Source organism: Gorilla gorilla, chromosome 11, assembly GCF_029281585.2.
Source record: "Gorilla gorilla gorilla isolate KB3781 chromosome 11, NHGRI_mGorGor1-v2.1_pri, whole genome shotgun sequence".
Classification (NCBI taxonomy): Eukaryota; Metazoa; Chordata; class Mammalia; order Primates; family Hominidae; genus Gorilla; species Gorilla gorilla.
Window position 1 is genome coordinate 59,049,360 of NC_073235.2, and position 16,794 is coordinate 59,066,153.

Consider the following 16,794-nt stretch of genomic DNA (forward strand, 5'->3'; position numbering starts at 1 on the left):
ACATAGGAATTTCATGTCTGCCATGGGATACCATTTATCTGTTCATTTGTCATCTTTAAAAATTATATGTAGCTAAGTTTTAATGCACATATGTCAGCTAAAACCAGGACTACTATGTCTTTCCAATACAGATCCTTTTATTTATAAAATTTTAATCTTAATTCTGAAGTGATATTGATAGTGGTAATAATAACAACATAAAATATAGATTTCTTTTTTCTCCATCAAACTGTCTCTAAACGTGTTAATTCACAGTTGTCCCTTTTGTGCATTTGCAGCTCTTTAAGTTTGTACCACTCATGTCCTACCTACATATCTTGTGACAGTTTCTCAAAGGTTTAGGTCTTGTTTCCCATCAAGCTTTCCAGTTTTGTGAAATCAGAGACCAGGCTTTGTATTTATTTGTAATTCACTGTGCCTTAAAATATCGATGTCCAGTGAACATTTACTTGTTGATTGAATTCAGGATTCCTATATTCTGGTTACTCTAAGACAAAAAACTATACAGACTAAAGAGGTGAGATCATAACTTTTTGACACTCGTCCTTTTCATAGTCAGCTACGTAAATTAAAATCCACATTATGTATAAGCATAGAGAGGTAAGTGATGACTGTGGATGGTTAATGAGAAGTGATGCAATTTGCATGTTTATGCCAGGTTCTATTCAGGAAAAAGGCATTAACTCTTGTCCACTTTTTGCCATTTTCCAAACCTCCTTTGGCAGGCAGATGGAAAACTTGTGTGATGCCACTATTTGTCTCATGCCTGCTGGAGGACCAGAGAGTATAAAGAAAAATATTACCTTTGTGAAGCACACATTTATTTTTTTTTAAGTGAAACTTTATTTCCCATTTTCTAAAGAAGAGTCTCAATTAATAATTTTTCTTTAATTCAAACTCAGGTGAAATATGGGATTAAGGAGTATGCCTGCACTGCTGTGGATATGATTTCACGTCGTACTCGCCTGGCCTTTCTAAATGTCCAGGCAGCAGAGGAAGCCCTACCCAGGATTGTTGAACTGATGGGCAGGGAACTGAATTGGGATGATTATAAGAAGCAGGTATTATATAGAAGTCTTTAAAACCACAATTCCTATTGTAAACGTGGAATGGCTTAATTTGTTAGTAGAAGCTAGCGTAGTTTTTGATGATAACCTTAGATTTCTTACCAGTTTTTCTTTGTGTGTTTAATATTGTTAGGCCTTAGGAAAATGGAAAGATATTCCATGTAAATTTAGTTGTTTATGGAAAATCTCTTGTAGAAAATGCTCATCAATTTGTGGTCATAATTCCTGAAAAAGAAAGATAATAATGATTGTAGTATGGAACCTTTTCTGGTTTTCATTGAAAACACTCTTGGAACATAATCAGTAAAATGCAAACTCCTGCTAGTGTGCCTTTGGTAAGAAATGTGGTTTTTCTGCCTGAGCACTAAATGCTTATCATTTGTGTCATTTGAGATTTTATATTTATATTCCAAATTTTAAAAGCTGGTGATGCTCAGATGCATACACACACACATGCACAATACATACATATATACATATATGTACATATGTACATATACATATACACGCACACATACAGGGTTAGGCTAAGTAGATCTTTATGTTTTTTAATTAACCCAAACTCTTGTGATATGCAGAGGGTAATGAAGCATTTTTATATATTCATAAAATACTTTCTGTATTCATTGGGTTCTGTTCCTTTCTCCCAGGATCTCTTGAACCCATTTCATTTAGGCACTTATGCCACCACTTTGCTGCATTAGCTCTGGTCAATCTCACCAGTAACCTCCATGTTACTCAATAAATTTGTTAACTTGCAGTCCTTGTTTTACTTGGCCAATTAGCAGCATTTGACACAATTGATTCCCCCCTTCCTTCTTGAGCAATATTTTGCGTTCTGGGACACCACCTCTCTTGGATCTCCTTTTACCTTCCCAAAACTACTACTCCTATAGACTTTTCCATGTCATAAATAGCTATCCTTCAGTTACTCAAGCCTAAACATTAGTATCATACTTTATGCATTCTCTTACACCCTATCTAAACCCATCAGCAAATCATACCATATTTATGTTTAAATAACTGAATTCAACCCTTTCATTTAAAAAATTATTTTATTTTTAATTTCTTTTTAACAAACACTTGTGTTGAAGTGAATTCAACCGTTTCTTAACACATCCAACTTCCATCACCCTGATTCAGGTCACCGGTATCTGTCACATGGATTACTGCAATAGCTTCCCTCCCCTTAACTGGTGTCCCTTCTTTAATAACTTCAGAGTTCAGTTTATTAATACAAATCCATATCATTGGATATGTCTGTGTGAAATTCAAAGGGAAGGCTTGGGCTAGAGATATAAATTTGAGTTGATATTTAAGCCATCAGACTGGATGAGATTATATAGGGAGTTAATGTAGTCAGATGACGAAAACAGTCCAAAGGCCAAGCACTGGAGCACACCAAAGTTTAGAAGCATAGGATATAAGGAAGAATCCAGGAAAAAGAGAAAATAATAGCTAGTGAGGCTAGAGGGAGGTGTAAGAAGATGCAAGAGGGAGTTTTGACCTAGAAGGTAAGACAGTATATCTTAGTTCATTTGGGCTGCTATAACAGAAATACCATAGACTGGGTGGCTTAAACAACAAACATTTATTTCTCATGGTTCTGGAGGCTGGGAAGTCCAAGATCAAGGCATCAGTAGATTTGGGATCTGGTGGAGGCCTGTGTCCTAGTTTATAGACAAACATTGTATTGCTGTGTTCTCACATGGCATGAGTGAATGAACATTATTGGGCATCTATGATACATGCTGACAGTGCAAGGAAAGAATTAGTCACATGGCCTGTTTTTAAAGTATTCTCATTCTGGTATAGATTTCCAAAGATGATTACATATCAGTCACCTGGGAAATGTGGGAGGAAAGGGTTTGATTTTAGGAGTTCCTTAATCCTGATCATGCCTCTGACAGGGATAAAATTTACCCCCATGTTATAGCTGAGAAAACAGGTTCACAGAGTAGGACTCTTTTCAGAGGTTATATCAACAGTCAATTGTAAAGCAGGGATTGAAACCAGGTATTCTGATCCTAGAGCATAAGCTTTCTTCATCCTGTCTTGCTGTGTCTGCATTAGCTGTACTGGTTTATAGCTGTTGAAGAAGTCTTGAGCTTTAGTTTGGTTAGCTGAAGCTCCGTACAGAGGCAACACAGGAATGAAACTTACTCCTGTGCTTCTGTCAGTCCTTTTTACCATATAGAAGGATTGGGGATAATGTGTTCTTCCAAAAATTATGGTTGGAATGATTTGAATATGCAGGAACATATTTTATGCTAGGAATTCAGGCTGTAGGAGGTAGGAAGGAGGAAGAAAATTATGTAAACTGGTTGTGTTTGGCCCTACTAAGGAAGCTAGATTTAACTTCAGTTCATATTTTATGAACAGATTTATGTGCTCAGAAATGCTCTCCCATCCCCCTTAACAAAGTAACATAAATAAAGACCTAAAGCTATTACTCAGTATCTGAGATGTAGGAGTATTAATGAGAGCTGTGGACAGTCTAGAGAGAACAAAGGAGGGGGGAGAAAGAATTAAAAGGTTAGAAAGTTGGACTTCTGAGAAAAGGTTAAAAGCATTGGGATTATTTAACCTGCAAAAGTGAAAGAGGAACAAGGTGATAAATAACTCTCCGTAGATGAATTGTGCTTGTTTTTTACTAGTCAATACTTAATGAGTGACTTGTATACTGAACATTGCACCAAATATTTTAGGAGAATACTAAATATCTCATAGTTTTAAGATCTTAAAATCTAATTGGGTTGTTATAACACATGTATAGCTCTGGCATTTATGCATAGTTTCCAAAATTTGGAGAAATAGTTCGAGAAACTGTCACTCAAGACCAAAATCCAACCAACTTGGAAGAACTGATTAGGGAAGAAGGCAATGTCTTAGGGAGTTGGGGATTGTTAGAGGAGTTGGCAGGAACATTTAGAGAAAAAAAAACATTGCCAAATGGTGTTCTGCAGGGTACAGATTAGTATACGTGAAAGGATGACTACATGGTCAAAAGAGAAATTCTGAGTTAAACAAGTAAAACCACTTCCTTTAGTGCAATTGCAATTAGAACCTTTAAAATGGTTATGTATGTTTTCAGTTTCCAAAAAGGAACTTATTGGAGACAGACCCAATTCTCACTTTTTGGGAGAACTGGGTAGGAAAGGGGCTAGTACTTAGAACATATTTTGGGAAATGCTGCCCCATAGGATTTGATAAGGTGGATTTTATCATGTTCAGACAAAAGATCCATTTTTCATTCAGAGACTATAAAGAGAAGACATTTAAGTAGACTGAGAGTCTCACAAAAATACATTTTTTTTTCAAAATTGATTCCAATGAGGAGGAAAAATGGGAGGCATGTGAAGACTTTGAGTGACTGATTAAAGCAAGCTGATAAATACCAAATGTAAAACAGATAGAAGCCAAGTGCTCAACAATGAAAGGAGCGATATCAGGAATAATGTGGATGTATATGAGTAGTGTCAGGTATTGTTTGGGTGTTGGGGAAAAAATACTCAGGGCACCAAATGTAATGTTTAAAAATTGAAGAAAAAAACAAAAGCAAATAAGACCTAATCTAGATCATTGCTTAAGGTGGCAGGCATCATATTCTTGAATGCTGGAGAGTAAGGAGAACTATTCAATTTATAATTTACTACCAATATCTTTTTCCTTCTCTCTCCCTGTTTTTATGTGTGAAAAGAGCAAAATATAAATGTTGGTAAGAATGAATAGATATTGAAATAGGAGGCTACTCTGAATGAGTTTTATGCCAGTCCAGAAAAATTATACCTTAGAGTACTCAGAGAATTTGCAGTTAAGATTCTCTTGCTTGGGATCAGCTTACTGTTGAACTTTAAAATACTGTAGCAAATAGGGATGGGACCAGAAGACAGAATGGGCAAATGTAATACCAAATTTCAAAAACGAGAGGAAAGAAAAATATAGTTTGCAACCTAGAAACTAATGGTCTTGGCATTGATCTTGCATGGTTTTTCTAGATTGTGACATTTTAAGTTTATTTTATCAGCATTTATCAAGAAATAGTGATCACGGAAGCTAGTAAGGAATCACTTAGGCAAAATCATTTCAGATATATCATTTTCTTTTCTTTTCTTTCTTTTTTTTTTTTTTTGAGACAAGGTCTTGCTATGTTGCCCAGGCTGGAGTGCAGCAATGTGATCATGGCTCACTACAGCCTCAAATTCCCAGGCTTAGGTGATTCTCCCACCTCAGCCTCCCAAGTAGCTGGGACTACAGGCACGCACCACCATGCCCAGCTAGTTTTAAAAATTTTTTTTTGTGGAGACAGGGTTTTGCCATGCTGTCCGGGCTGGTCTCAAACTCCTGGGTTCATGCGATCCACCTGCCTCAGCCTCCCAAAGTGCTGGGATCATAGGCATGAGCCACCACACCCGGTCCTCATTTCCTTTTTAGATAGAGCAAGCAGATGGCTAGATTAGGGAATTTTGATTCTATAAAGCATTTTAGAAAGTCCCGTATGATATCTGTAAAATTGGTAGATTTATAACCAGTTAAATGACAGTGTTGGCCTCAGAAGAGGTCTCTGGTAGTGAGTCATAAGCACCTTGTCCTAGATCTTGACCTAGTCTACCTTGATTCAAATGGTTAAATTGCAATGTGGATGGCATGCATCTTTGATGTACCAATAACAAGATACCAGAGGGAGAGTGAATGTTTGATGATGGATTGAAACAATGGGTGAATTTCATTAGATATAATTTAATAGAGATAAATGGCAAACCTTACATTAGGTAGAAAAACAACTCCATCCATTCAAGATAGATTTGACAAGGCTTAACAATAGCACATGTGAAAAAGAAATATGGTTTTAGTTAACTGTGAATGCATAGCCGTTAACGGTGGACCATGGCTGCCCCCAAATCCAATTGCAATCTTAAGCCGCATTAATAGAAATCATATATCTAGATTGATGATGCTGATAGTTACTCCCTTCTAGGTACTTGCCAGATCTCTGTTGCAGTGTTGTATTTTGTTCTGATAATTGTATTCTATGACAAACCAGTTGTGGTCTGGAAGAAATTATACAACATGGTATAGGGATTTGAAATAATGTTTTATGTAGTAGTTCTAGACTAAAAGAAAACTCTAAGGAGGAAAGCACATGATACTATCTTTAAATACTTATTAAGCTGTGATACAGAAAAAAAAAAAACATTAGGTTTGTTCTACCCTAGGAAAGATTTGTTAATCCCCCCAAAACTGGAAGAATTTCAAGGAGGTAGATTTAATCTCACTGTAAAACCTTCTAATAATTGGAAGCAACTTTCAGCAGTATTAAGTTACCTCCCCAGTGCTAGAGTTGTTTAGACAAAGGCTTTGTTCTTCCATTTTTGGAATGTTATAAAGGAAATGTGGGGTAAGGGAAGTACATTGAGTACCATTTATGAAAAAATATCTTCCCGCTTTGAAATTCCATAATTCCTTGCTTGATGGAGTATAGATAAATTACACATGCAATGAAGGGCCATAAGTCGAGAAAGAAATTGTTGTTGCAGGGAAGCATCAGAGGTGGCATTTCCAAGGAGATGGATTTTGAACAAGTTGTGTAGAAAATGGCTGGGTAAAAGTGGTGGAACAGCAAAATAATTTTATTTATGACCACTGGTGGATTTTCTTGTGAAAAATCTGCCAGTGAAAAATGTCCTTGGAGATGGAGACGTCACAGACAAGTTTTGTGTATGAGATACACATGCACACATACACACACACAAACACACACATTTTAAATTTACTTTTTTAAGCTGAGAGAATTATTCACGTTGATAATTTTTTATTTTATTATTTAAGAACATGAAGGAAGAATGTTTCTAGTATCTATTTCCTAAGAAAAGGAAAGCAGGAAAGGAATCATGTCAGAAAAATCAACTGATGGCTGGGCACAGTGCTTCATGCCTGTAATCCCAGCACTTTGGAAAGCTGAGGTGGGAGAATCAATCACTTGAGCCCAGTAGTTCAAGACCAGCCTAGGCATCATAGGGAGATCCCCATCTCTACAAATAATAATAATAATAAATTAGCCAGGCATAGTGGCATGTGCCTGTAATCCCAGCCACTTGGGAGGCTGAAGTGGGAGGATTGAGCCTGCAAGGTAGAAGCTGCAGTGAGCCATGATTGTGCTACTACACTCCAGTCTGGGTGACTGAGCAAGACACTGTCTCGGAAAAAAAAAGTTTGTCTTCTCAAGAAAAATCAATAAGGGATCTTATCATCAACATAACCAAACACATATAAACACATTTCATGCAAGTGTATGTGTCATTGCTTCATTTTCTTCATTTCACTTCACACTGGCATTGTTCTTCAGACCAGAATTTGGGAACCATTGAGTTCACAAGATCCTTTGATGAGAAGTTGGGGAATTTAAGACTTGTTCTAGGTTATACTCAATAACAGTCAATTTCAAAATCTCAGTGGTTCATCACAGCCAGCATTTCTTTTTCCCTCACATTACATGAAGGCTGCATGTTAGCTGCTGTGGCTCTTCTCCACATTCTAGATTGGCTTCAGATCTCATCTGAGATGTGCCCTTCTTATGGCACAGGAGTAAGAGAGGCTAAGCAAAACTATAAAGTTACCATGAAAGCTTTTACTCAAAAGTAGCATATATCATACCTATTCATGTTCCACAGTCCAAAGTAAGTCACATGGCCAACTCACTTCAATACAGTTGAGAAGTATATGTGTGTATATGTGTATGTGTGTGTGTGTGTGTGTGTGTGTGTAGCATAATATATATATGAGGAAAGAGATTTGTGAACAATATATGCTACAATAAAGTCATTTCAGAAGTTTTTAGATGGGAAAATGACATGATGAAAACTAAGAAAAACAATATTTGCAGCAACAGTTAGTATTAATTGACACTGAGGACATTGAAAACAGGAAGAGTAACTTGAGGATAGCTTATTTCTTCTCATGACTCTGTAACTTCACCTAAGTAGCAGAATCTCAGTGGCAAAATCTCAGCACAGCTAATCTCATGAGATATACCTTCACACTTCATGTCACATTATAGTGACAAATCCAAGTTGTTCAAATCCAAGATATCTTCACCTTTAATTACTTTTTTTTTTGTCACCAAACTACAAGAATTTGATCCTGTAGATTTTGTCGGTCAGTTTCTGTGTAAGAATACTCAGCAGTACAAAGAAACAAAATATTGAAACATGCAGCAACATGAATGAATCTCAGAATTATTATCCTTTGTGAAAGCAGTCAAACACAAAAGACTACATATTATATGAAACCTTTTATAAGAAATTCCAGAAAAGGCAAACTCTGGTGACAAGAAGCCAGTCAGTGTTTGCCTGTGGCTAGAGATCATGGGAAGGGATCAGCTGCAAATGGACATGAGGAAAGTTTTAGGGTGATGGAGATGCTGTAGATCTTAATCATGGTAGTAGGTATATTTTATTCAATATAAATTATACTTCAATGAAACGGGAAGAAATAAAAAAATTGTGCTGGTTAGATAAGTAAGGATCAACTTCATTTTATGAAGATCAACAGTAAAAAAAGGAGGAAAAAAAATCAATATTTCCATGTATCTTTGAACTTTGTGTGTATCTCTGTTTTAGGAACAACTTGAAACAGCCAGGAAGTTTCTATATTATGAAATGGGCTATAAATCTCGATCAGAACAGTTAACAGATCGCTCTGAAATTAGCCTACTGCCTTCAGACATTGACAGGTACTTATAATAAGTGTCTATCTTTCTCTCTTTTTTTTTTTTGGCCTATGTAAGTATATTTTTCCATTATTTAATCTTGTGTTCCAGGTATAAGAAGAGATTTCATAAGTTTGATGCAGACCAGAAAGGCTTTATTACCATTGTTGATGTTCAGCGTGTATTAGAGGTAATTTTCTTTGGTTCGATGTCAGCCTCTGATACTAGAAGAATATAAAGATATTAGATGTTTTTCTCATCTAGGGTTTTCTACAAGTAATATTTTTGTTATAATTTTTAAAAGATTTAGTAACATTAGTGAAAGCATATTTATAATTTTTTTTCTTTTTTCTTTCTTTTTTTTTTTTTTTTGAGACAGAGTCTCACTCTGTTGCCCAGGATGGCGTGCAGTGTTGCATGATCTCGGCTCACTGTAACCTCCTCCTCCTGGGTTCAAGCGGTTCTCCTGCCTCAGCCTCCAGAGTAGCTGGGACTACAAGTGCGCACCACCATGCCCGGCTAATTTTTAAAATATTTTTTGCAGAGATGGGGTTTCTCCATGTTGGCCAGGCTGGTCTCGAACTCCTGACCTCAACTAATCTGCCTGCCTTGGCCTCCCAAAGTGCTGGGATTACAGGCATGAGCCTCTTTGCCCAGCCAAAGCATATGCATAATTTTTAATCAAACTGTATTATTCTATGCTTTTCTTTTACTTAGAGTATCAATGTCCAAATGGATGAAAATACACTCCATGAAATTCTAAATGAAGTTGATTTGAATAAAAATGGACAGGTTGAACTCAATGAATTTTTGCAGGTGAGTTGTGGTGAAAGGAAACAAGGATATTTGCTTTTATCTTTTGTTTGTCATGATCATAAATGCATGTTCAAGAATGGATATTTAAGTCCACACAATTGTCAGATTATTCTGAAGAAGAAGAAAGCTCGAAGCCAGCAGAGGTTGATATGTCTGCCCTCAAGTGTAAGGCTCTACTGTGGTGCATGTTCTTTTCCTTTTTTTGTATAAGAAACATTCCATTATGTTGGGCAATTTAGATTAAATCCAAGTTATTTATCATAAAGGGTTGAATATGAAGCATGCTTTTTAAAGACGTATGCCATGGCATATCAATGCTGGACCTTTTTCTTTTACTTACTTTTTCTTTTCCTGTACTTCATAAGAGGCAACACAAGATTTCTAATCTTTTATGTAGAAAATTTTTAAAAAGTATGGTTCTATTCACTAATGAATCATATTCATTTGAGAATTTAGTGATTAGATTCTGTCATTATAAAGAACTAGAAAAACATAAGGAAGGAAACTTGTATTTTGGGGTCAAGACCACATAATTTAAGTATTTCCATTTCCAATTGTTAATTTATTCAAGGCTCTGTTGTTTAATCTTTGTAATCATGCAGGAAATAAATTTTGTTACTTTAACTTCAAACTGGATGCTACATATCGTTTCTTAAAAGAAATTTCAACAAACCCATACATTATTTCTAACTGTCCATATGACTCTGATCATATGAAGAATGTATTGGGTTTCCAAGCAGCTAGGTTTTTTTCTGTAGTGCTTCTTGGGCAGGTATTTCAAATGAATGCCAGGTCTTGCTTGCACCATGGCAATGATGAATGCTGAACATGAAATAAATTAATGCTGGGGATTTTGGTCAATGTCAGCCCTTTCTTCACTGTGTCAAGTTAAACAAACAAGATCAAGGCAAAGGAAATGGTAATTGTCTCTCTGGAGATGAGCTGCAGATAAGAGCATTGTTGAATCTAAATGCAGAAAATTTTCACAGGTTGTGTCCAGCATTACAAAAAAGAATGTTTGGTTCTTTAGCTTACTGTTTAGCTAAATACACATTTTAAATTGAATTTAAAATTTATGCTTGGAAATTAAAACACCATTTAATGCATTTTTTGTGTAGTTTTTCTGGAGAATATTTTATTGTTGCCCTCACAATGTTAGAAAACTTTTCTTCAAAGAAATGGCCTGTGCTTCATTTCATGTGTTGTAAATAAACAGCAGAATTTAGGGTTGAAAGACATGGCACTTTAGAAACAATAAGAATCTGATTTTATGAATATGCTATGTGGTTTAGGTTTTAAGTAATTTTCTTGAATGCAGTTGAGTTAAAAGCAGGAGATAATTGAAACTATCTGCAGGTTTTCTTGTAGAGTTTTTTTTTTAAATAATTGAGTATTTTTTGTCCAATTCCAAATGAAAGGGACTATTCATGCTTTTACTAAGAACAAATACACAGTGTGATTTTCAACTTTAAAATGCTGACCATATTCCTCATGAAATATATTCACACCCAAATGTTATTTTTTTCTTGTAATATGGTTTCTAGATACATGTAGTGTTTAAAGAAAACTTTGAGTTTTTAGAAGTTGGCACATCATATACTGTCTATGGCTTAAAAAACCTCTAGCTTTGTCAGTTGTGTTAGCTCTGATAAACTTTGCAGGTCTTCCTGGAATCAGAGACAAAGCAATAAACAATAAATTGTTCCGTCTTTAGATGTCAGCATTGCTTATGTTACATCATTCCTCAGATGCAAAGTATATTTGGAGGGTTTTTTTAGTTTTTTAAAAATATTTTGCTCTTCTGCAGACTAAGAGCCCATGTTTATCCCATTAAATATATTTTTTGAATATAGATACGGTTTTTCAATAATCTTCACAGAAGGATCACTATAGATATCTCATGGTTATATGACTTTATTTCTAAGTCTGGGTTTTAGTGACACTTTTGCATGTAGGAGTCCATCTCTAATAAGCAATAGCTTGTGAAACAGCTTTTAATAAGGTCATGAAATTCTGATCCAGCCCCTTGGCAGATGTGTCTGACTCTTATTCAGAGCTCTTTTTAAGCAACGTGTCTCTATAGGCTAAAAGCTATAACCCTAAAAATATTTTGAGAATTTACATACACACATAGATACGTCATATATATATATAAAATGTGTGTGTGTATATATATAATGTGTATATATATATGATGTGTGTGCATGTGTGTATATATTTATATGATGAATAGCTAAATCTTTTCTTTTTAAAACAAATAAAAAAGATTAGGGAAGTGAGATCAAGAAGAGCAAATAGTTGAAACCACATCAAACTTGAAAAGGAAAAAAATCCCTATGCTCATAATTGCAAAGTGCCTTCCAGATTAAAGGCCTTTGCCCGCTGCCTGCATGTAATTTCAAGACTAATTCTGAATTTATCCATTGGATAAAAATGAATTAACTAAAATCTGGGCTGTAGAGTGCTTTTAATTCTTAAGGTAGATCTCTGGGTCCATTTTCAAGGAATTAAATGTAAATTACGTTAAAAAAGTCTTTAAGGAATTTGGATTTAGGGGACTCGAAGTTGTCAAGTACAGTAACATTAAAAAAAAGGGTAGATAAATATAGGTCATGGTTTGTCTTTGTTCAATCCCTGAGATTCCTTTTTAAGATTTTAAATGGAATTAAAGATCCAATATTTGAAGTTGCTAAAAAAAAAAAAAAAGTGCCTTGAGCACATTAAAGGACAAAAAATGATGCATTAAGATTTGCTTTTAGAGGCAGGCTGATTTACTAGATGGATGTAGTTTTTGTGGCAGTGTTGAAATACCTGCCTCCTCCCCTCTTTTGGAAACGTTTAAAAATTAGACTCTTCTTATCTGAGCTGTAGTACTTGTTAAGGTTTTTGATGGAGCACTTAATTACCTCTGTCTGCTGCAATTCTAACGATTATGATGCCATGAAGAAGAGAGTAAGTTGGCCTGCGTTCTGAATCTGTTGCATATTTTCTGTTTAAGCTGATGAGTGCTATTCAAAAAGGAAGGGTATCTGGAAGCCGGCTTGCTATACTAATGAAAACTGCAGAAGAGAACCTCGACAGAAGAGTTCCAATTCCAGTGGACCGTAGTTGTGGAGGATTGTGAGTCTGGGCAGTAAATCCACAGCCAACAAACATAGAAACAACAAATCACCATGTAACAACCAGAGATGACTGAAACCACTCTAAAATAATGAATGTAGATAGCTGCCTTTTTTAACACTAGAAAACATTCCAAAACTTTAAGGTGTTGGTGTATTTGCCAGCTTTATTTGCTGTACTTTATTTGTATTTGCCATTCAGTCTAGCTTTTAAGTATATTTTATTCTTTTTCTCATTTTCAATGCACATTAGTTTTGCATCTATTTTGTGACCTGTTAGATGTGACACATTCTCTTTTTGTTTATTCCCTTATTCTAAATGAGTTCTAAAAACAGAATATTTTGGCAAAAATTGAAAAAAGCTGGAGACATTTTGTGATATGCATACAGATAGCATGTGTTATTAAAAAGAGTTGCCTATTGAAATGATCGTGTTTCTGGAGAAATTAAGCTTATAGACAGCATGTGTTATTAAAAGGAGTTACCTATTGAAATGATAGTGTTTCTGGAGATTTCTCAGCCCCATCTTCCTCCAGCTTGTCTACCTTCTTCATGCAAACAATATTCCACATTTTTATATCTAGAGCATGACTGGCTAACTGGAGAGGGAAGGAAAAGTTTAGATCTGGTTACTGGAGCAAGTCTCAAAGAGAAACTCTGAAAGCTTCCAGAATCACAGGTATAAGATAAGGATAGCATTGACATTTGCTGGGAGTTACAGTGATAGTTTCATCTCAGCAGTTCATTTTTTTCTTCAGTCACTGCTGGTTTTCTTTGACTATTATAGTTGCCAGGAAGATCCTTGCTCTTCTTACTTTAAAACCAGCATTTAAGTGGCAATTTGGATGTAATAGGATGAGACCAAATTTATCTAATTATTACAGTAGTAATACATTTAAGAGTTAAAAATGTGTTTTTATATATCCACATATGATAACAAAAGATTCAATTCCCAAGCCTAAATTTTGAAGCATGTGGTATTGTCAAATCTAGCTTACCATCTTTTTGGGGGGTACTTGTAACCATAGTAAAGGAGGATGGAATAGACTTTAGCTAACTTTAATTATAGTTATATGTTAAATAAGGCACATAACCAGTTTCCAAGGTCATCATGGTTGCTTAAAGTCTTTCCCCTTCTGTACTCCATGGAAATATTCTCAGTAAACCAAAAACAAAAATGGAAAAATAATCACCAACCCCCATCCCGACACACACACAGAGTCCAAAGCAAAAGTCAGTGTGTATTGAATTTAACAAGTAATGCAGTTTCGGATGCTTTTGCTACATTTTGGTGGCATTTTAACTAGTTATCTGAATATTTATGAATCGTACTTCTTCTTGTAAAGTTAACTACTTACTCTTTGTTGTTTTTTTTTAACATCAGGTTCTGTATCTAATAGGAGATGTAACACTTTATTTCATGGCAGGTTTTTATTGCAGAGACTTGAAGTCTTAGTTTTTAAACTGGCACATAAAACACTTTTTGCTGTTATTTTTATTTATGTCAATACTGCAGAGTATCTTTACGCCTTATTCAAGTGGATTCTGAGCCTGTATGTCACAATGTAAACACTGGAGGTTCACTCACCTACGCACTCACCCACCACCTCTGAAAGAAACGGAAACTGCGGAGAAAGACAGCATCTTAGCTCATTTTGTTTTTAAATGAGGTTTTAGACGCTTGCCACTTCCTAAGAGAAATCCTAAAACAGAGCAAGTGATGCTCCCAGGTATCACTGTGAACTTTTTTCTTTCAAAGTGTGAATTTTTACACTGGCTTTTTCATTTTTTTAAAGTAATTGAAGCTTGTGGCTTTACAACTTAGTGTTTTTTGCTATCCAGATAACAAGTTTCATTGTTTAGAACCCAGTGACACTTAATAGGTAGATAAATTGTCCTTTAAAATATCCCAGATGATATACACAATATGGTACATTTGTGCTCTCTCTCTCTGTTTTTCTCTCTTTCTCTTTCTAGTTAGATCAAGATAACGATGACTTGTACCCTCCCTGATTCTGTTACAGTAGGGCCCGGGCAGATCTGTGTTTGTTAAACAGGCCTTGTTTGTGCATGCTTTGCTATGAATGAAGTTCCTTTAAGGACAAAGAAAAGCACACTTTTCTTCTTTTGAGCATATCTGCTTTTACTTTAAATCTGCTAATTTCTAAAATGTAGAGTCCTTCACCAATCCCAGAGACTCAATTTGGAAATGAACTGATTTCAAGCCGTTACTGTGAATAAAGCACCCCAGCATTTTGTATAAGCTCTTAATTAAACCTGTACAGCTTCTTTACCTGATTTAAGAAAGGGAGACAAGCAATAGGGGGGAATAAGCTTCTTCAAAATTCATTCCAAGCACAAAAGAAATTTTTTCCCTTTGCATATAAACTTGACATCAGTTGATTCTGTTGGGGTCGGGGTGGGTATGCAGGGATTGCCTTTTATTATCAAGTGATTTATTTCAAGAGCCTTTGAGGGGATTCAGGTGAAGGAACCCCCATCTGTGCTGGAGAGTTGGATACTCCTTTAAATAGCCCCCACCACAGTCATAACAATAATGATAATGCTGGATTATTTGTTAAGCCAAGGTTGTCTGCCTCATATCCATCATGCTGTTTGCAATATTCTTGCTTTCAATCAATTTATACTGAGTGTAACTTTAGGATTTCTGCTATTAAATGCATGCTGTCTATCCTGCTTCAGTTTCTGGCTTTGCTTTGTCTGTTTCAAAATATGTAGCTTCCTCTTTTGTACAACAAAAAACTCATTCTCACTTTTACTAAATATACTGTAGGAGTCATCATTGATGTTATTTTTCTCTTTCTTATGTATCTGTAAAGATTTTTGGCATATGAATGTAATATTAAAGTCAATGATGCTATAACTTGCGATGTTTGCATCATGTCAACCTTTTTGAAGGAGTGAAAAAGCCCTACTATGTTTTTAAATAGCAAGTGTAAGCTCAGTGCTAGAGTGGATATACACACTGCATGTTTTCATATGTGGCACTTTTATGTATCGTGTTGGGTTATTGTTCTAGACTGGACTGTTAAATACTATGTTTGAGGCTGGGTTGTCATTTTTATAACTGTCTTGGTGTTTTATGGCCATTATTTATTACTTTTGATACACAGAATGAGCTGCATGCATTTATAGAGCAATAAGAGGATGTATTTAATGTGCCTTGTTTTTAACTGAATAAGAACTGGAAGCATGAATCAATAAAACTGATTAAAATGGTCTATTTGCTAGCATTTTGATGTTACTTGCAGTCAGATAACTTTGATTACTGTTGAAGTTTAAAAAAAGTTTGAAAATATTTTTACAAACTGTGTTTTTGATGACACAAAAGTGAAATATCTACAGAGAGATGTAATTTTATAAGACTGCCAGAATTATTTGTATTAATTTGTTGCTGTAGCCTTTAGGGCATGACTTCTGTATTTGTGCAATCCTATTCTACAATTACATTCATCCTATTACAACTCAGTTGAATTCTTTTTTCCTTTTCTTTCCTTATTTATTTATTTATTTTTTTTAATCTACCAGAGCCTTTCAGCCTAAGCGTTCCCAGGCACACTGATGAATTTTATCATAACTAAAATCAATAGAAATGAATGGGAAAGATTACATAATCCATTTTGATCATCTTACATGTCAAGTTAGTGCAGGGTTGCCAAGTGTTGATAAATGCTCTGACAGAAAAAAATCCTATATATTTTCATTGTCAGTAAATCAGTAAAGCTGTTATCAGTTTTAACACAAATTTTATAATGCCCATGTTATTTTATGGGGTTTAATTTACACATGTAGATGGAGTATATTCTCCATTTGTGATTTAGATGTGCTGCCTCCTGGTTCTGCATGCCCAAAGGCATGTGTGAGCTTCTGAAGGTTCTTTGAAATCGTATAGAATACCCCAAAGCAAGAGCTCCCAGACAGACTTGGAACAATAAACTGTTTGTTCAGTGCCTGGGAAAAAATACATGGCAGCTTAAAACATTTTTTGTTGATCTAGCTTATCAAATCTGTTAGTGCTTTAAAATTTTTTAATATCTAATGTATCAAAATATTGCTCCCAATT

General features: G+C 35.2%; 1 protein-coding gene across 1 annotated transcript in view; it reads left to right on the plus strand.

Moving 5' to 3' along the window:
• GPD2 (glycerol-3-phosphate dehydrogenase 2) overlaps positions 1–15,952 on the plus strand; it is a 109,541-nt gene extending 93,589 nt beyond the window's left edge. Inside the window, exons 12-16 of the mRNA XM_019022684.4 lie at positions 903–1,061; positions 8,687–8,799; positions 8,887–8,965; positions 9,493–9,591; positions 12,590–15,952. Of these exons, the coding sequence (XP_018878229.1) occupies positions 903–1,061; positions 8,687–8,799; positions 8,887–8,965; positions 9,493–9,591; positions 12,590–12,715 (576 nt within the window). The 3' untranslated portion in view covers positions 12,716–15,952. The remainder of the gene's footprint in view (positions 1–902; positions 1,062–8,686; positions 8,800–8,886; positions 8,966–9,492; positions 9,592–12,589) is intronic.
• Positions 15,953–16,794: the final 842 nt, after the last annotated feature.